This window comes from Alnus glutinosa, chromosome 3, assembly GCF_958979055.1.
Source record: "Alnus glutinosa chromosome 3, dhAlnGlut1.1, whole genome shotgun sequence".
NCBI lineage: Eukaryota > Viridiplantae > Streptophyta > Magnoliopsida > Fagales > Betulaceae > Alnus > Alnus glutinosa.
Window position 1 is genome coordinate 20,086,399 of NC_084888.1, and position 20,957 is coordinate 20,107,355.

At 37.4% G+C, this 20,957-nt stretch overlaps 1 protein-coding gene across 1 annotated transcript; it reads left to right on the forward strand.

Moving 5' to 3' along the window:
• The first annotated feature begins 1,558 nt into the window (after positions 1-1,558).
• LOC133862927 (beta-glucosidase 11-like) lies at positions 1,559-20,080 on the forward strand. The gene is made up of 13 exons (XM_062298848.1): positions 1,559-1,776; positions 1,859-1,922; positions 5,352-5,407; positions 5,666-5,741; positions 5,832-5,903; positions 6,030-6,117; positions 6,252-6,507; positions 11,648-11,763; positions 11,978-12,198; positions 12,354-12,388; positions 12,477-12,564; positions 13,152-13,242; positions 19,593-20,080. Exons 1-13 carry the CDS (start codon positions 1,639-1,641, stop codon positions 19,828-19,830), a joined length of 1,539 nt encoding a protein of 512 aa, XP_062154832.1. The 5' UTR covers positions 1,559-1,638; the 3' UTR covers positions 19,831-20,080.
• The last annotated feature ends 877 nt before the right edge of the window (positions 20,081-20,957 follow it).

The following is a 20,957-nucleotide window of genomic DNA, read 5'->3' on the forward strand; positions in this document are numbered from 1 at the left end:
AATTTTTTTTTGAACGAAAAATTTAAGTATTTCATTGGTCAAAGATCACGAGCATAAAGCTCTTACATTACAAAACATAAAGTTCTGCAAAATCATAGCCACATGTTATGAGGTTACATAGTCATAGATATAAACAAAATTCTTACAATAAAGTATTATTTATGACTTTCATCTTCTGTTAATTCATGTATAAAAATAGTTAAAGAGCAGATCTGTATCTAGTAGACTATAGATCTAAGACAAGGGTATCCAAATATTATAGAAAAGATTATTTAAACGGGCCGTGAGAGATAACCCCTCATATAGAACTATCCAGGCCATGAAAGATAACCCCTCATACCTGACTAACCTTCATTCCATAAATCGCCCATCAGTGTAGATCTAAAGATAATAAAACTCTTATTCAACATGATGGTAGATCTAAAGAGAATAAAACTCTTATTCAAAGCAAACAGCAGTAGCGGCCAAGAAGGAGATGAACGACATAGCACAGAGGTAAATGAACGGATGCATAGCGGAGAGACAAAAAATGCCAATCTAGTCGGAAAACACCTACAAACAAAAGAAAAAACCAGAATGGGAGGGGGAGGGTTGGATTAAAGAGTAGAAAGGGAAAATGAGAGGAGAAGGGAGCCCTAGACCTAAACGTTCGATAGTACAACCGAACGTTTGCTTAAAACCTTAAGATCGTTGGTTTGATGGTATAACAAACGTTCGATAGTATACCCCAAATGTTTGATGACTGATAGTACTAAAAAATAACACCTCAACTTTATCTACTGCTATTCTTTTTCATTATTATTATTTATGTTTTTTGCTATTCTTTTCTAAGATTATAACGTAGTCATTGAAAAGAAGCAAGGCACTTGGAAGAAGAATAGTTAAGCTGGAAGCTAAAGGAATTTTCTTAAGCCTAAATATTTCACTAACAATAATAAGCATCAGCAATAAAGAAAAATTGTTAAACAGTGCACCAAAATTAATAAGATTACCTCTTTGATAACAAAAATTTAACATTTTGAATGATTTTCGGATGTGTAAAGTTGTTAAATGGGCTAAAACTTTCCCATGGTTTCATACTTGGGTGCATATACATTCAATGTTAGTAAAAGTAGGTTGAAAAAAAAGAACCAAAATTTAATATATAAAATAGTTTTAGGGTAGCTAAATATGTGACAAAAAATGAAAGTTTTTTTTTTTGTTTTTCAATGTTGGTTTAATTATCCACCTAACTGTTAAAATTAAGAGATGTTTAAATTTAATGAATTCCTTTATCATTTTTGTTTTCTTTTCATTATAGTTATTTGTGTTTTTATCCTTTTTATTTTCTAAGACAATTTCACAACAAAGAATTTTAAAATTAAATAATAATAATAAAAAAAAATTTCATAGAATTTGGAAAGTGTTATGGTATATTATAGGGGTTAATAGGGAAATTGGTAAGGAATATGCTAATTCCCCTATTAACCCGAGAATGAATTTGGTTAAAGTTATAAAGGGATAATAACCTGAGAGCCACTCTGTGTGTGGGGCTATAAATGAAAGGATGGTTAAAGTTATAAAGGGATAATAACCTGAGAGCCACTCTGTGTGTGGGGCTATAAATGAAAGGATGATAAGAATTAAGGCTTGGGGAAGATGGTGAGGCTCTGTTTCTTCTCCGTATTTCTTCTTATAAACTTAGGAGCAGTAATTGTAGGCGGTGATGGATTTAGCAGAGACGAGTTCCCACCACCACCAGGCTTTGTGTTTGGTTCTGGGACCTCAGCATACCAGGTAAGTAATAGTTTCTTTCGTAATTAAGTATAGAACAAGTAAAAAAGTGATATTATTATTTCATTATATGATCCAATTGCAGGTTGAAGGAGCTGCAGACAAAGACGGTAGGGCGCCTAGCATATGGGATACCTTCGCCCATTCTGGTAGGCTTTTCTTTTTACTACTCTTTATCTCCTTCCATAAACTGTACGTGCGTGGTTCTACCCATCTCGTCGTGGGTCTTTTTTTTTTTCACAGACTCATTGTGTTTTTATTTTTATCTATAAAGCGTATAATATATAGACAATATAAAAAACAGATAACTTCTTATTTTTCTTTCAAGTTGTAAAAAATCAAAATCCTATAAACTCAAGTCTGTTTAAAAAAAAATCAAATTTTAATTCTCTTTGATAACAAGCAAAGTTTATACTTGAATCACAATTTATTCTCAATATATAATGTTTGGATGCAAGAGTTGAATTCTGATTTTATTCAACTTTTTACTAGAGTATTTGCTTTTTTAAAAAATAAATTATATTTTATTCGACTTTTTAAAAAACAAATCATATTTTATTCAATTTTTTTTCAATTTTATCTTACAAGAGTCAAGCCTTGAAATTCACACACCAAATAAGAATTGAATTCTAATTTAAAAAATCAAACACTCAAACGGACCATTAAATAATTCAATTAGTGCATGATATGAAAATCATTTACCTAAATTCAATGCAAAAACGTACGGTCAAAATTTCATAAAAAGAAAATAACGCAAGTCTTAAAATGTTGTGTGCGCCCTAGCTAGGCTCTTATTTAATAAAATGAAATGACATAACGCACTAATCATGATTCCCACCCGACTGCCATTTACGCCCTCCTAACTCGCTTCCTCATAACCTGAAGAGAAAGGAAAATAAAATAAAATAAATATTATAGGGTTAAGCGGAAAGGCTCAGAATCTTCTAACTCTTGGAAAGGGGCCGGACAAACCATATGTTCATTGCGATCGAGCTTTGAAGTCCTAATTTTTATTTTTGCCTTCATATTTTTCCTTTTTCTATTCGTATTTCCAAACAGTACCGTTGCTAGCTACCTGAACCATAAAATTCTTAAAACATGATTTTAAAGATCCTTATAACATACAATAGTTAAATTATTTAGATTAAATAATAATATTCAAGATTAGTATGCTATGGTTTGCCGAAAAGATGATGAGATTGCATGAGACTCAAGTCACTCAACAGCAAGTTATGATTTTCGGACAACATTCTGTATTTCATGCAACTAGGATGATTTATTTCATAGAGAATTAGATTTCATGTGGTAGGATATTAACATGCTTAATCATGAAACTAAATGATATATGTGATTTCATGCAATAACACATGACCATCAATAATCGTGCACATAGCTAGTTAACATTTCATGAAAGTTTTCAAAGAAAAAAGGTAATTTATACTTGATACTCCTTGAGCAAAATCTGATTTGAAATCCTTTTCTTGCAACCTTGTGATGTGTTTTTCAAAAGAGAAATATGGGTTTTTTAGGTATATGTGGCCGAATTGTCTAGGGGTTTAGATATGTTTGTGTTTTGTGAAAATAGTTAGGAGGCTAGAGTTTTTGTTTTTATTCTTTTGACAAAATAAGATGCTAGCTAGGATTTAATTTATAGGGTTTGATGCAATTTACTACGTATGGAAAATTTTGAAAGAAAATAAATTGGGTGCTAGCATAGGTGGCATGTGTTTGTGTAGTGTAGGGTTGAGAAATGCTTTCTTGTACTCTCTCCTATCCTTCAATTTTAAAAATCAACCATTAAATCTGTAGAACCCACATGTGGGTTTTACAAATCCAATAATTGATTTTCAAAATAGAAGGATGAGAGAAAGACCCAAGTGTACTAAATAGCATGTCTCGTGTAGGGTTTGTGAAACTAAATTTTCACTACTACTTGATTAGGTGGCAATAATCAATGGTTAGGATTTAAAGAAAATAAATCTTGTCTCTATGATTTCATGCATGTGACTTAAATCATGAGAATGAATGAAATAAATTTTCTTTATCTATATATATAGCCGATTATGCATGAACCAAATAAGGCTATGTTAATTTTGAAAATATTATCTCATGTGATATTGCAAGATTGTATGAGATCATGAGAAAATGAATGTTATTTTATTCTTTAAATATCCCCTTTAAACCTTTCCTTATTAATGGTAAGAATAAATATGGAAACAAATTAGAAGACAATTTATATGCTATATATGGGCGGCGGCTAGCTACGGGCTTTAGGGTTATGGCTTTTGTAAAATTTTTCCTTCATTGGAAATCATGCTAAAAATGATATTTCGCAATTATGAAAATTCGATCCCGTGCCATTTTGATAAAATCATGATATACTAACCATTAAACTATTCATTTTACTTGGAATAATATTGAAAAATAATATATATATATATATTTTTGATGGTTGTGATCCATTTAATTAAAAGCTAAAATAGGCCTTACTAATGAGAATGCACGTTCTAAGCCTACCTACTTGGGCTTCGCCTAAAGAATTAAACTAGGTTAGATCCATAGGGGGGTGTTACAATAACAAGATGAAAAAAACTGGGAAGCAATGAGTCAGATAAATTTATATTAGTGGCTTGCAGGACTGCGATCAAAAGATGTTCTATTTCAGATGACCAAGTGACAATATATATACAGATCAACTCAACTAAGCTTTACCCTTCTATTCTATCTATAATTAATGAGATTGGCTTTTTACATATTAAAAAAAAAAAAAAAATCTTGAATCTTCTAAGAGAAATGATTAATTTCTTTAATTTTTTATTTTTTATTTTTTGACATGTCCACACAAGAGGGAGGAGAGGGATTCAAACTAATGATCTCCTCTTCATGAGGCGTGGTCTCCAGCTGATTGAGCTATATAGCCTTTGGAGACAATTAATTTCTTTATTTGTTCCTTCTCTTATCCTCCCATTTTTCAAAATTACCATTGAATTTGTGGGTCCATGTGTGGGATTCATAGGCCCTACAAATCTAATTGTGATTTTAAAAAATAGGAGGATGGAAAAGGATGAGGGGAGGAGGATATATAGCATGTCTCACCTTCTGATGTGCATGAGCTCTTGGCTCCTTGGTAAGGGTAAAAAACATGTGTCTCCTTGCCCTTTTGGTCTCTTGAGTATTGGATTTTATAGGTTACTACTGATGCAGTGGATTGTTTTTGAGGGATTGTTGAAATGAAAGGTGAGTTTATTGAATAACGCTTCACTTCGGGTGGGAGAGAAAACCACAAACAATGTTTTTGATAAAATGACTCACCGACTCTAATAGATCAAGTGCACTTTTTTATATAGAAGGCTCACCCAATCCTTACTCTAACTACTTGAAGGTAGCCCAAATCAAAGAGAACAAATCCTATCAACTTCATCCCACTTTCTGTTTTGATGATTACAAAACAGAGCACTTATTATCTGAGCCTAACTTGATCCTAGGAATCACAAGTATATGCTTAGGCAGATGGACATCTGCTGAGATTTATCTCTGTTTGTATCTTAGAAGATTGATCTCCAACCTCAAATTTTCAGGGAAAATGCATGGAGACAATGGTGACATAGCATGTGATGAGTATCACAGATACAAGGTATAATTCAATAAATCTTTTCATATTACAGGTTAAGTCATGCATTAATTGGTTGAACAGGAATGAATCAATTCTGCATGAGAGGTTTTCATTCCCCTGGTTGGTTGTACATAAAGGAGAGTACTCTGTAGGAAAGATATTTTTGTGACAATCATATGTGACCATGACACAACCAGCTAATTGTATGTTGATTTTATTTGAATCATCTGGTATTAGGTTTATGGTCCATGTATGATTAGGATAAATCCACTCTTGCAGGAAGATGTCCAGCTCATGGTGGATACTGGCTTAGAGGCTTATAGATTTTCCATCTCATGGTCAAGACTTATTCCAAGTATGATCACCAATCTCTTACTCACATTAACTAAACAACAAGTGATTTCTCGTATTTTTCCTCACACTTATTCTTGATCTACTCTTTCAGATGGAAGAGGACCTGTCAATCTAAAGGGTCTACAATATTACAACAATCTTATCAATGAACTAATCAGCAATGGTTACTGCTTATTTCTAACATACATGAAGACAATACAATTTTTTCAGCATTGCAATCTAAAGCAAGAAAGACTACTTCCAAAATTTTAATTTCTCCTACTGATTTTCTTTTGTCTTGATCAAGCAGGAATCCAACCGCATGTCACATTACACCACAGTGACCTTCCACAGGCACTGGAAGATGAGTATGGAGGATGGCTTAATCGAAAAATTGTGTATGGTTCTCAACTTTAATCTATCATAGATACCTATAGATTTTGTGCTTGAAATGTGCTTATATATACAAATCTATGCACAAAGCCCAGAACATGGCAAGGTATGTTATTGAATAGTTTAGATTTGAATGCAGGAAAGACTTCACGGCATATGTAGACGTGTGTTTCAGGAATTTTGGTGACAGGGTTTCACATTGGACAACTGTGAACGAGGCCAATGTGTTCGTGCTCGGGGGTTATGATGGGGGATATCTACCACCTCAGCATTGTTCTTCCCCGTTCGGAGTTAACTGCACTAGAGGCAACTCCACAACTGAGCCATACCTAGCAGCTCATCATATCTTGTTGGCCCATGCATCAGCTGCTATATTGTACAAGGAAAAGTACCAGGTATTATATAACCTATTCATATAAAGCCCTTTGGTCAATTTACTGAATTGTTCTATTTATGTCTGTTTAGCAAATTAAGGATCTTTGGCTAACTTACATAAACCATAAAATTGTATAAGTTGTAGTAAACAATTGACATACCTTGAGTCATCTTAAATAAAATAAATTTTTGAGAGAATTAAATTAACTTCATACCTTAACCTTGATGAATTTAGATGAGCATTTTGATCTTCTCTCTCCTCATTCTTCCTTGTGTTTTTAGGTTAGTGATGGGAAACCTCACAAACTTTTTTGTTTGAGTGGAGAGAGGGACCAAGAGCCCTTTATTAGTGTCTGACTCCACCCATCAAGAGTCATAATTATGGGCTTTTTAACTTCCTCTTATATTAAATTACTTTTATGAATCCGTCCATTATAAAAAAACAAAAAGACAACGTTGGAAAAACTACTCTATCATTTTCAATCTTTTACAGTTTGTGTTTGTGTTTCTTTTCTTTCAAGATATGTAGGCGCTCTTGTTCGCGTTCTTTCCTCGCTATCTGCTACATCATATAATCTTTGTACCTTGAAGATAATGCATCACTGTTTTATTTCCTTTCCAAGGATACATACCCATATTACTTTGATATCTCCCAAGTATTCCAACTGCAAAACAAATATCAAGGCGCGTGCATGTTTAAGCATACACTAAACTTATTTGACAATAGATGCAGAAGAAATGTTTTGCATCTATTTTTGCTAAATGTCATTTTTAGGACATAAACTTTTAGTCAATTTGTTTCCTTTAACAATTGGGATCAGACAAGGCAAGTAATTTTTCATCCGAAACCTTTCAAGAACCTTGTTAATATAGGTCTTTTGAGATAAGCCAAGTAATGTTGTATGCCTATCTTGATAGATTTCAATACAAAGTATAAGGAATGCATCTCCCATATCCTTCATTTCAAAGTTCACAAAAAGAAAACTTTTAATTTCATGCAAGAGCCCAAAATCGCTACTAGCAAGTAAGATATTGTCTACAAATAGAATCAATAATATAAACTTGCTCCCATTAACCACCACACACACACACACACACACACACACAACACACACACACACACACACACACACACTATCAAGAGTATTTTCTTAAATCCAAAAGAAGTACACACACACACACACACACTATCAAGAGTATTTTCTTAAATCCAAAAGAAGTACACACACACACACACACACACACACACACATACACACACTATCAAGAGTATTTTCTTAAATCCAAAAGAAGTAATGGTATCATGAAGTTTAATATACCATTGACGAAAGTTTGTGTAACCTTACACTAGTTGCTCCTTTTCTTTCTCGTAAAACCCTCATGGTTGTTTCATATAAATCTCTTAATAGATTCCCATTTAAGAAAGTCGTTTGTATATCTGTTTAATGTATCTAAATTAAAATGAGCTACTAGAGCCGTAATAATATTAAATGAGTCCTTCTTTAACTAAAGAGAAAATCTCATTATAAGCAATACATTCTCTTTTAGTAACTAGTCTAGCTTTATAATGGTTAACATTACCTTTAGAGCCTCTTTTAGTTTTGTAAACCCATTTTTATTGAATTGGAATTTCTCCTTTAAGCAATTCAACTAAATCCTAGACTTTGTTTTTGTTCATGGATGGCATTTCTTCTTCAATTGCATCCATCCATTGAATAGATTCACTACTTCTTATTACTATAAAATGTTATTGGATCATCCTTAATTCCAATATCAAAATTTTATTCTTTTAAATACATAATGTAGTCATTTGAAATAGCTGATTTTCTTCCTCTTTCACATCGTCTTAAATTTTGTGAATTTACTACAATTTTTTGACTATATGAACTTTATTTAATGGGTTAGATGGTAGTGTCATTCCTGGTGAAATGATATTGTCATGAGGAAGGGAAAGCGCTAGTGACATTTGCATTTTTACTCCAAAATAACTAATCAAAGTTATATTTAGAATTCCTTGAAATAACTTATAAAGCCTAGTCTCATCTAAAAAAGAATCAATGTTGGACTTAACACCCATTTAACACTTTCACTATCCTTCCACCCAATGTTTTATAGAGTGTTATTATACGTTCAGATTTCTAGGGCTTATGTGGCAGCACACGTAGCAGTACTAAAGCCCAAGTCAGCAGAGAATAAGGAGTATAATCTCCATATTTTATTTCCTTGTGTGTTTTAGCTAATAAAAAATGTATTTTTCATTAGTTTATTTCCTTCTTAGTTTTTTTTTTGCATGATGTACTGACGGCTAGACCTAATGGTTATGTCTTATGACCTAGCCGTCTTCTACATAAGTGTAACCCTAATGAATAAAATATCATGTTGAATATTATGAAAACCTAGAACCTTTGTTGGTATCTTGGAGGTCACGGCTCCCTTAAAGTAGCCATTGGAGATCATGGCTCTCTCGAAGTAGCCTTTATCCCTTTTTCTTTGTTCTTTTTATTATTTGATTGCATCAAGTGGTATCAGAATGAATGTTGATTGTTTTCTACAACAATCTCTGATCCACATCATCACCATGTCTTTCTGGAATGAAGAGGAACGAGCGAGGCTAGACAAGATGTGGTCAGAATTCCTCCCCTACAAAGAAGAAGCGAGCGAACGGATGGAGGAGATCAGGAAAAGAATTGAAAGCTTTTCTCCACCATGCACTTCTCCGGCAAGCTAGTCGTATCCCATAATAGAAGAGTTCAGCGCAGGTTTTGTTGGTACGAATTTTATGCCACATATAATCAATATCAAGGCTGGCAAGGACATCATGATGCAACTTGATTTTTTTGGGGGTATTTCAAGCCCTGATGGTTGTGTTGTCAAGGGAGGAGTTGCTGGAATTCTTGTAGCAGCTAGTCCAGTGCAGTTTGGCGTCAACAACAGGGTTCTACCTGGCAACCAGCTTGAGCCGAAACCAAAGACGCTGAAGAATGGGTCCAGCAGGCCAAGAGAGTCCCTGTCTCTCTATCAAGAAGGGGCTGAAAATATCAAGGGAGTGCTGCAGTAGAATGTGAAGAAGAAAGAAGAAGAGAGGAAATATCAAGGGAGTTCTGATAGACAATTTTGATAGTTCTAGAATTACTGGATTGCTATGATGCAATTCTGTTAGGAGTCGGATTACTAGATCGCATAGGATTAGCTTATCTTCATGGAAGTCCAGTTCGGACAGGACACTGGTACCATGCAGATACAAAGTGTCTTATCCCATGTTTTATGGGATAAAAGTCTATCCCGGGGAAATCGGTATAGATCCCTTCTGCCGCTTGGAATGGGATTTATGAGATTAAATCTAATCCCATAAATCCCGGTTATAGTCTTCAAGTAGTCTTTAAACAGCTTCATGGTGATCCCGGGAAATTGTTCTCGAGACTACCTAGATACAGGCATTCGATATATTCTTCTAGCATATTCGAGGCGATATGGCTCTGAGACGCTGATATTCTAAGCGGGTCGAGCCGCGTCAGTCGGACCGACTAGGCCCTCGGTTTGGCCCTGGGCTTACTTAGCTTTGGGAATGATAATTTTCCCAACACTAAGAATAGTCGGTTCACGAAGATGGAGGATAGTTTGATTGTCGAGGCAGTGTCAGCGTTCGTTGCACCACCAGTGCTACCTTCTGTTGTCGTGGTGTTGGCAACTAGTGCTTCGGCAGTCGGTACTTTGAACTCAATGTCAGTAACCTAGACCGCTCCGAAGGTTGCCCTAGTCCCGACGTCGAGTGCTGATGTGGGTTTTCTCGAGAGGGGTTTTCTGAAGCCGAGTTCTTTTGCGGCTTAGGGTTGTCCTCCTCTAGTAGATCTTGGTGTTATCAATATGTCACGTTCTCATTCCGAGAAGCTTGGTTTTTGTCTATCTTCGGAGATGGTGGTTTGTGATGGGCAGGATAGAAATTTTTGGGATGAGGAGGATGGAAAGTTTTTCTACCCTTTGGGTGATTTTCCCCCTCTACCTTTTTAGATTGGGCTTTGTTTGGGGATGAAGAGATGGAGGATATCCACGGAAGGTTGAGGGTAGTAGGGAGCCTCTGAATTTGAATTATTCCATTGACTATAATGCGAAGGGAGTATCATCTAAGCGTGGAAAGGCAAGGCTCACGCTTGTTAGTGTTTGAGGGTTTTGGCTTTGTTTTGTTGTGGGTGTTGGGGTTGTGGGCTTTTTGGATGGGTTGGGTTGTGGGTGTTTTTACTATTTCTTGGGTTTTGGGCTTGTGAGAGCTCTCAGTGTATATGGCCTGTGTATTTAGGGGTGCTTTACATTACTTATAAAAATAAAAATTTTCCACAAACGTTTTGCGCGAGTGGAGAGAGGAACTAGCAGCCTTTTTTTTTTTTTTTTTTTTTTTTGTAGTTTGCCAAATTGTCTCCATCCATTAAAAGTCATAATTATGACTTCTTTAACTTGCTCTTACATTTAATTACTATAAATCTATTGAAAAAACCAAAACACATCCATTGGAAAACCTAAAAGATTTTGTTATATGGAATATTTAAGTTCTAGATTTCCAGAATGAGTGAATTGTACAATAAACTTTTTAACAGACTTTACTTTGGTCATATTTCTCTTTAAAAAATTCAATGGATATATTATCTTCATTCATCACATAGTAATTTATTGGCATTTAATAACCTCAAGGGGTTGGCTCAAGTGGTAAGGGCCTTGGTCTTTGTGGTAGTCCCATGAGGTATAAGGTTCAAATCCTCTTGAGTGCAAACAATTCTTTGGGGCCAGCCCGCCGATGAAGCCGGAATATTACCCTATCTGCGTAGAGGGGGCACTTTACATGAGTCTGAGGTTTACCGTGTACCTGTCTCAGAAGGGTTCCTCGTCATTAAAAAAAAGAAAAAAAGAAAAAGAAAAAGATAGTGGCATTTAATAATATGCATGCTAATTAAACTTTTTCATGTGATCATGAAGACCACATTTAGGTCTGAATTTCCAACAATGACTTCACTATATGATATCCAATAATGAGGATCCTGCCTGAGTATGGGAGCTCGAAAAAAGCGCCACCCGTTTTAATTTAGTAATGCTTTTTTATAGGTATATATATATATATATACTATGGAACTTGACCAAAATGCTCATGAATTTAGACTATGGGCAATGCAGGACAAACAACATGGATTTATAGGAATCAATCTCTTTGCTTATTGGATTGTTCCTCTAACAAACACAACTGAAGATGCAATTGCCAGTCAAAGAGCCATGGACTTCATGATTGGTTGGTAAGTTACAACACATTCACGAGTAAAGCGGCATTGTTCATCTATAAATTGTAATGTTGATCTCGAATAGCTGTAAAGGCGAGCAATCATCAAAAAGTTTGGGATTCTTTCACTTTTTTCAATGAAAAGACCGTTGATTTTCATTTTTGCATCTATAAGCCGCATATAAGATAGATTCCGAGTTTATTTATGCTTGGTTTGCATGGCATTGCAGGTATGTGGATCCCTTGATGTACGGAGACTATCCTGATGTAATGAAAAGGAATGCAGGAACAAGACTTCCAACCTTCACCAATCTTGAATCTAATCAAGTTAAGGGTTCGTTTGACTTCCTAGGACTAAATTACTATGTAACAGTGCATGTCAAGGACGACCCCAGCAAACTAGAGATGGAGGTCAGAAACTTTGATGCAGACATGGCAGTAGATTTGAGACGTATGTTCTTTATATATAAAGACTCAGCACAATGAAGACTAATTTCAATAGTGATCATTAGATTTCCTTTAAGTTGTCCTCAACAAATTCACCCTTTTAATTTCTTACCAAGTCTTCGGAGATGAAACTGAAATAGTTTACTCTTTTCCCAACAGTTGCAGATATTCAAAAGGATACGTCTGGATCTGAGGTGAGAGAATGAACATTAAACTGTTGAGATGGTTTTCCTATTGAAGGTTGGTATATCAGTCTAATACTAACTAGCCTGTTTGAATCAGTTTCCAATTACGCCCTGGGGTTTGCAAGCACTGCTGGAGTACTTTAAACAAGTTTATGGAAATCCTCCTATTTACATTTATGAGAATGGTCTCTCTCTCTCTCTCTCTCTCTCTCTCTCTCTCTCTCTCTGTGTCTCTGTCTCTGTCTCTGTCTCTCTGTCTCTCTCTCTCTATGACATTGCCTTCAAATTTAGATTTTGTGCAAGCAGTTGCCAATTTTAGTACAAGGACTTGATGGATGGTGTAGAAATATACAAAGCAATTAAGGTGTGATGGAGATCAGATGGAAGAAGATGAACTTGATCAATGAGGGGAATGGTTTTCGTTATTCTGGAAGTGTATGTAGAGAGATACATTCCAACTATCACATTGTTGCGTTTTACAGTAGATGATCAGAAATAACAGCCTGCTTAAGATCTCGATTCATAAACTAAATGTTTGATATGGTTTAAAGTAAAAGTGATCAAAACAATGAACAAATGAGCTGCTAAAAAAGTCATTGAATCCTGCATATTTTGCATTTTCAAATATCAGCTTCGCTTCATTGGGAATTAGTTTTCCTGTTTAGGGGTGGCAATTATATATGTGGCTAGGTTCAAAATCCAGTTCCCTTATCATTGTATGTGTTCATCTATTTCAGAAAATTAATCTTGCATGTAATGTTCTTAATTACAGGACAACAAACACCAAGGAATTCATCATTGGAAGACTGGCCAAGGGTGAAATACTTGCATGGATATATTGGGGCTTTGCTTGATGCATTGAGGTATATCCGTTTTCTGTTGACCTTATTACAATCTCAAGATATGATCCAAAAGTCCTATAAATAATACCTTCACAATAATCTGGGCGTTTGCAACTCCAGATGTCATCATCCTACTACAGTGATTTAAGGAAACTATACTTACCCCGTATTTGCAATGCCCAAATGTTTCAATTTTTGCATTGATATTCCCACCCCCACCCCAAATTTATCATTGGGGTTGTAATTTTTTCATTCTATTAGAATTTTCTATTAAATCCTATTGGAGGATCGTCACTTAAGTTTCACGTGCAATATTTTGACCGGGACAGAGTATTACACTCCCATGAAATTTGTAAAAATACCGCTAAACCCGTAATTATAAAAAATATAAAAAATAAGAAAACCTCCCTAGGAGTGATCCACAACCAGGACAAGTGTGGTTTTTTTTTTTTTTTTTTTTTCCCGAATCTTTTATCTTATGCAAGGCATTTTGGTCATTTGGGCTCACATGAAACGTCCATTATATTCCATCCGTTAAGATTTTTGGGCAACCCTAATAGTAAGGTCAGAGATTTTCTCAATATCCCGGATGGGCATGGCACGGTTCGTTTAGCTTCAGTCCCAGAGAGGCTTCGGAGAGCAGGTGATGTTGATAATGAAGATTCTGTCCCCATTGTTCTTGTTGGTTCTCCCGGCAAAAACGGTGTGTCATCCTTTGTGGAAGTCCGCGTAGAGGTGCCAAATGCCCTGAGGTGGAGAAGAAGCTATCTCATCCAGTGGCTCCGTTAGGTGAGAAGCGCTGTGATCACTCGGGTGAGGTGAAGAAGCTGTCCCGAACTGAGAAACCTCTGGACAAGGTCCTTTGTGACCGTTGTGGCTCTGAGAACGTGAAGGATGGGATGGGTGTCAGTCGGGTGCCTATGAAGTCTGCTGCTTGAGGCAAGGATGGTAGCTTCTCTGGTGACTATTCTGCAGATTTTCGGCTGACAGGAGATGAGCACACGTTTCCCTCTCTTTTGTTGTGGAAAAGCCAGCTGGAGAAGTTGAAGGCTGACGTGGACCAAGCTCTTAGCAGGGTTTGTGAAAGGCTTATTTCGGTTGGGCCTGGCTCTAAGTCCAAGTGTTATGGCGGAAGAAAAAAAATAAGAATAAGAAGAGGAGAGTGCGTTGGGTTCCGAAAGCCCCGAAGCCCATTTCTTTTGACCTGTTAGTGGAATCGGTAGTGCTTCCTGAGGTGGTTTCGTCGCCGGCGTTGGACTACGGCGTGTCAGTGAATCCTCCAGCAGTCTCTGAGCCTTCCGGTGGGTCGTGTCCTATGGCTCTAACGTCCGGTCACTCTGCTCCGGAGAATCAGTCTTCTAGACCCGTGCAGGGCCCTCGGCTTGATTATCTCGCAGCAGCTATGGAGGATGGAGTGGGTCCGTCTGTGATGATGGGTACTTTTTCGGTGATTCCAGAGGTTTCTGGTGGGTCGTCTTCCTCCACTGTTGTCCACGAACTGGCTAGTTGGGTTTCTCAACCGGAACCAATTGTGTCTTCCGTTATTGGTTTGGAGGCCAATCTTGCTTTGGTCGACTCTCCGATGAATACAGAAGGTGCGCTGGTGGTCGGGGCTGGTTCGGACCCTCCGAACACTTTGGTTGCTTCGGATTTTTCTCCTTCTGTTTCTTCTTTGGTACCGGGCCTTTTCTCTCATAAGTTTTTTTTTGGTTTGAGGTCTAGGAATGGGCTAGATTTTGTTTCGATCTCTGAGGGGGAGGGAGTTTCTTCTGCGGGCATTCCTAGAGAGCAGGAGGGCTCAAATGATATGTCCTCTTTTGTAGTCCAATTTGATTTCAGGTCTGAAAATGTGGAGGGTGGTGTAGGCGATGAGGTGGAGGGTTTGGGCCCGTTATCGGTTATGCCTTTGGCAGTGGAGATGAACAAGGATTCCTGTTCGAATGTGTCTCCTAGTTGGGTGATGGAGAGGGTGAAGGGTTACTACAAACTAGTAGGAGTGTCTTGTGACCAATTTGAGGATAAATTGTTGGCTTTGTTTGAACAAATTGAAGCCAAGTGGGTCCAATCCTTGGCTGATTCATTGGCTTTGGTACCACTGGGTTAGGAGTGAAAGGCCAGAGGGAGATTAAGCGGATGGATTGTTCCATTAACTATGACAAGAAGGGAGAACAATCTTATAGAAGGAGAGGAAAGGGTAGGGGCGTGTCATGTGTTAATGAAGCTTAAAATACTATCATGGAATGTAAGGGTGATTAATGAGTTGGATAAAAGATTGCGTATTAAAGGGCTCATTAGAGATTGGAAGGTTGATTTGGTGTGTTTGATGGAGACAAAAATGGAAGTCATTACTAGAAAGGTGGTTCGAAGTTTATGGGGATGTCAACATGTGGATTGGTGTTATACGGGGGCTAGTGGGGCATCAGGTGGGATTCTGATTATGTGGGATAAGAGGGCTGTGGAGAAGGTGGATGAATGCATGGGACGGTATACTTTAGCTGTTTCTTTGCGTAATGCAGATGATAATTTTATGTGGGCGTTTGGGGGTGTGTATGGGCCTAATGATGATGGGGAGAGGAGGGTGTTGTGGAATGAGATGGCTGGATTGATGAGTTGGTGGGATAGACAATGGTGCTTTGGGGGAGATTTCAATGTGGTGCGGTTTCTGAGTGAGCGATCGGGTGTTGGTGGTTTTTCTACTGCTATGGAAGATTTCTTGGAGTTCATACATGGGCAGAATTTGGTGGATATTCCTCTCCAAGGAGGCCAGTTCACTTGGTCCAATAATCATGTATGGTCTAAAATTGATAGGATTCTGTCATCTTCGGAGTGGGAAGAACATTATCCTGATGTGTCACAAAGTCGTTTGCCTAGACTTTTATCAGACCATTTTCCTTTGATGTTGGATTGTGGATCACAAAGAGAACGGAAAAGATACTTCAAATTTGAAAACATGTGGCTCAAATTCGATGGCTTTGTAGATCAAGTGCAACGTTGGTGGGAGTCTTATGATTTTCAAGGTCTGCCGAGTTATGTGCTGACTCACAAGTTGAAAGATTTAAAAGTGGACTTGAAGATATGGAATGCGGAGGTCTTTGGTGATGTGGGGAAGAAGAAGAAGGAATTATTGGAAGGTATGAAAGAGCTGGAGTGTTTTGAAGAAGCTCGGGGGCTAGTGGAGGAGGAGTGGGTTCAGAAGTCAGACATGATCAGGGAACTAGAAAAAACTCTCCTGTTTGAGGAGGTTAATTGGAGGCAAAAGTCTCGGGCTCTGTGGCTGAAGGAAGGGGATAATAATACTAAATTCTTTCACAGGGTGGTCAATTCACATCGGAGGTACAATCATGTGTGAGTTTTGAGGATCAATGGGGCTTTGTCTTTTGATCCGGTGGAAATTAAGGATCATATTGTAAATTATTATGACTCTCTGTACACTGAGCAGAGTTCGTGGCGGCCTAGGGTGGATGGAATTTCTTTCTCCTCCATTGATGAGGATGAGTGTCTTTGGTTAGAACGAGGCTTTGAGGAGCAGGGGGTGTGGGAGGTGGTGCGGGAGATGAACGGGGATAAGGCACCGGGTCCAGATGGTTTTTCTATGGCTTTCTTTTAGAAATGTTGGGGGGTTCTCAAAAAAGATATTATGGCGATTTTTTCAGAATTTCATAATAGTTGCCAATTTGAGAGGAGTTTGAATGCAACTTTTGTTTCCTTAATTCCTAAGAAGGCTGATGCGATGGAGGTTAAGGACTTTAGGCCTATCAGTTTGGTGGGAGGGGTCTATAAAATTATTTCTAAGGTCCTTGCTAACAGGCTCAAATCAGTGTTGGAGAAAATTATTTCGAGCTCTCAGAATGCTTTCGTTGGTGGTAGGAAAATCTTGGATTCAGTTCTTATAGCCAATGAATGCCTGGATAGTCAAAGGCGGTTAGGGGAGGTCGGATTATTGTGCAAACTAGATTTGGAGAAAGCATATGATCACATGAATTGGGATTTCCTCATTTACATGCTTCAGAAGTGTGGGTTTGGGGAGAGGTGGAGGGAATGTATTAAATTTTGCGTTTCTATAGTAAAATTTTCCATTTTGGTTAATGGTATCCTTTTATGGTTTCTTTCAGAGCTCACGGGGGATTAGGCAAGGTGATTCTCTCTCCTTTGTTGTTTGTGGTGGTTATGGAAGCGCTTAGCAGGATGTTGAATGCGTCTATGCTCCAAGGCTTGCTGTCAGGCTTCTCAGTGGGCTTCATGGGTAATGAATCTTTAGTGGTGAATCATCTACTATTTGCGGATGATACCTTAATTTTTTTGTGGAGCACAGGCCGAGCATGTTCGAAATTTGAGGTGTACCTTCCTATGTTTCGAAGCGGTGTCAGGGTTGAGGATCAATTTAGGCAAATCCGAATTGGTCCCTATTGGCGAGGTGGAAGATGTATAGTCTTTGGCACATATTCTGAGTTGTAGAATTGGGTCTCTACCGATGACTTATTTGGGTATGCCGTTGGGGGCGCCTTTCAAATCTATTTCTATTTGGAACGGGGTTATTGAGAAGGTGGAACGAAGGTTGGCTAGTTGGAAGAAACTATATTTATCCAAGGGTGGTAGGGTGACATTGATTCACAGTACTCTTTCTAGTATCCCTACTTATTATTTATCTCTGTTCCCTATTCCTGTGAGTGTAGCTAAGAAACTAGAGCGGCTTCAAAGGGAGTTTCTGTGGAGTGGTTTGGGTGATGAGACTAAATTTCATTTAGTCAATTGGCATCGAGTTTGTACTCCAATCAAGGCTGGTGGACTGGGAGTTCGTAATGTTATTAATTTTAATCAAGCCTTATTGGGGAAGTGGATTTGGAGGTTCTCTCAGGAGCGTGATGCTTTGTGGAAATCGGTGATTGAGGTGAAGTATGGGAGTGTGAGGGGAGGTTGGTGTTCTTTACCGGTTATGGGGCCTTATGGTGTCAGTGTTTGGAAGTTTATTTGAAGGGGGTGGGACAATGTTGCCAAGTATTTGCGTTTTGACGTGGGTGATGGGTCTCATATTCGCTTTTGGCATGATTTATGGTTTGGGGACAAGCCTCTCAAGCTTTGTTATCCAGCTTTGTATTGTATTGCGCGTTCTCCTGATGCTTGGGTGGTGGATAATTTGTCTGTGGTAAGAGGTGTGGTTCATTGGAATGTTCTCCTTACGCGCTATGCTCAGGATTGGGAGGTGGAGGTGGAGGTGGAGATGGTGATGTCCTTCTATGACTAGTTATACTCTACTCGGGTTCGGCATGGGGAGGTTGATAGGGTGGTGTGGATTCTTTCCAAGAGGAGGAGTTTTGAAGTGAAGACTTTCTACAAAGCATTAGTTTGTCATGAGGTGGCTTCTTTTCCTTGGAATGATATATGGCGTGTTAAAGCTCCGAAGCGGGTGACGTTCTTTGTTTGGACAGCGGCTTTAGGAAAGATTTTAACTCATGACAATTTACATAGGCGTGGTGTTGTGGTGGTAAAGTGGTGTGTTATGTGTGAAAAGCATGAGGAATCCGTTGATCACCTTCTTCTTCATTGTGATGTGGCAGGGGTGGTTTGGAGTTCTTTTTATAGCTTGTTCGGGGTGGAGTGGGTTATGCCTAGTAGTGTCTTGGATTTATTGAGTGGTTGGAGCACCTTGCTGGGTCGTAGTCCTGTTCTCCGTTTTTGGAAGCGGGTTCCTTTATGTGTTATGTGGGGCTTGTGGCATGAGAGAAATTCTAGGCTTTTTGAGAATATGGAGGTTTCGGTTGGGGCTCTTTGTAGAAATGTGCTTAAAATGTTATATCTTTGGGTGTCGGCACATAGCTCGAGTAGTATGCTGTTCGCTGATTTTTTACTTTCTTGTTCGTTTCTTTCTTCTGTTTAGGGGCTCTTTTGTATACTTCTTGTGTACTAAGGTTGTGCCCCTCTGCGCTTTTTAATGAATTCTTACTTATAAAAAAAATAAAGATTGGAGGAGACATTGCAAAAATTAAAAAACTAAGGAAACATTACAAATAAGGCGGTAGTTCGACGGGGATAAGTGTAGTTTCTTAGTTTCTCCATAAAAATACCATGTTGGTCACATACATCCGTATTGGGGTTCATATTAATTCCATTTCATATACTTGGAGAGTGTAAACCTAGCTTGATTGATGAGTTGTGGATATCTGATATGATTTTTTTTTTTTTTTTTTTTTTTTTTAAAAAAAAAATTTGCTAGGATTTTTAGTACTAAAAATTTGAAATCATTAAGACCTAGTATTATTCTAAATTTCTAAATGTTTCTTTCCATGGATGTATATTTATTATTTATGTGACATAATTCCCTTTTCTGGTTTTCTGATATATTTTCTCTTTCTCCAATCAAAAATTTCTGGAAGGAATGGATCAAACACAAGGGGTTATTTTCAATGGTCTTTCTTGGATGTATTCGAGATGTTGGACGGCTATGAATCGGGCTTTGGCCTTTACCATGTAGATTTCAATGACCCGGATTTAAAAAGACAACCAAAGCTCTCTGCTCATTGGTACAAGCATTTCTTGAAGAGCAAAGGTGTCAGCTCACATGGGTTTATACAACTTGAGAAGAATTTATCTGCGCTTTCTCATACTCGGTAGATGCTTCCCTGTACTTGATAAAATATAAAATAGAAAATAATATATAATAGAGTGACAGAATAGTGACAGAAGGACTCAAAGATTTAAGGTGGTTCGGCTGTAGAGGTCTGCATCCATCGTAGGAATTGGCCGATAAGGTAACATTTTTAATGTATTGACTTGATAATATTGTATAAGAAATGATACACATACATTTTTTATACATTTCTTACAGATCTCTATACAACTGAGTTTCAAATTCACCATTAAATGCTTGTATTTATAGAGAATGCAATGTGATAGGTGGTGGAAGATGAGGTGTGCCATATAATGCAATACCTAGTAAGGAAAACATCTATTTATTACATTAACATCTCTACTATTGGTCTTATATATATATATATATATATATATAAAAGCAAAATAAAAAGAAAAAAGAAAAAAGGAAAGGAGAGTGTATTATCAAAGTGTGTAGAGCGACTTTCAGATGTAATGGATGGAGATAAAGATGCAGGGATTAAAGAAATTGTTGAAATAATCAGCGACTTTCAGATGGCCAGGATGCTAGCAAAGAGCTTGAAAGCTGGGGATCTGTGTGTTTGAGATTGAGACATCAAAGATGTCTCATGCTGTTTATGTGTCTGCTAGAGGAGTGGGCCTCACGGAAGGAAATTAGCAGAAGTTGGAGCTGCTGTGCTCACACAGAGGGTGGTGGAAGAAGAAACTTCAGTTTTTTTCTTTTCTTTTTTATTTTTTATTTTATTTTTTATTTTTTTTTATTTGAATTCATAAGGGTATTTTTATCTTATTAAAACAGAAAATTTAAGGTCATTTTTGTCTTTTTATCAACCTTGGAGAGACATTAACAAATTTTGGTAGTTTGGATAGAGGGGCGGGGGACATTGACAATGATGTGATAGTTTGATGGGTATAAAAAATTCTTGTTTTTCTAAGGTAAACATCTGTCAAATTTTTCAAATGGAAAATGTTCTACATCTCAATTTTTTTCCCCCAAAAGTGGTTCCCAAATGATGTGTCACCATCTCATATGGTGACACATTTTTCAAAATATTAGATCTCAACCATGATTGACACATCATTTGAGAATCAACTTTTGAATTTTTTTTTTTTTGGAATGTGTAGCACTT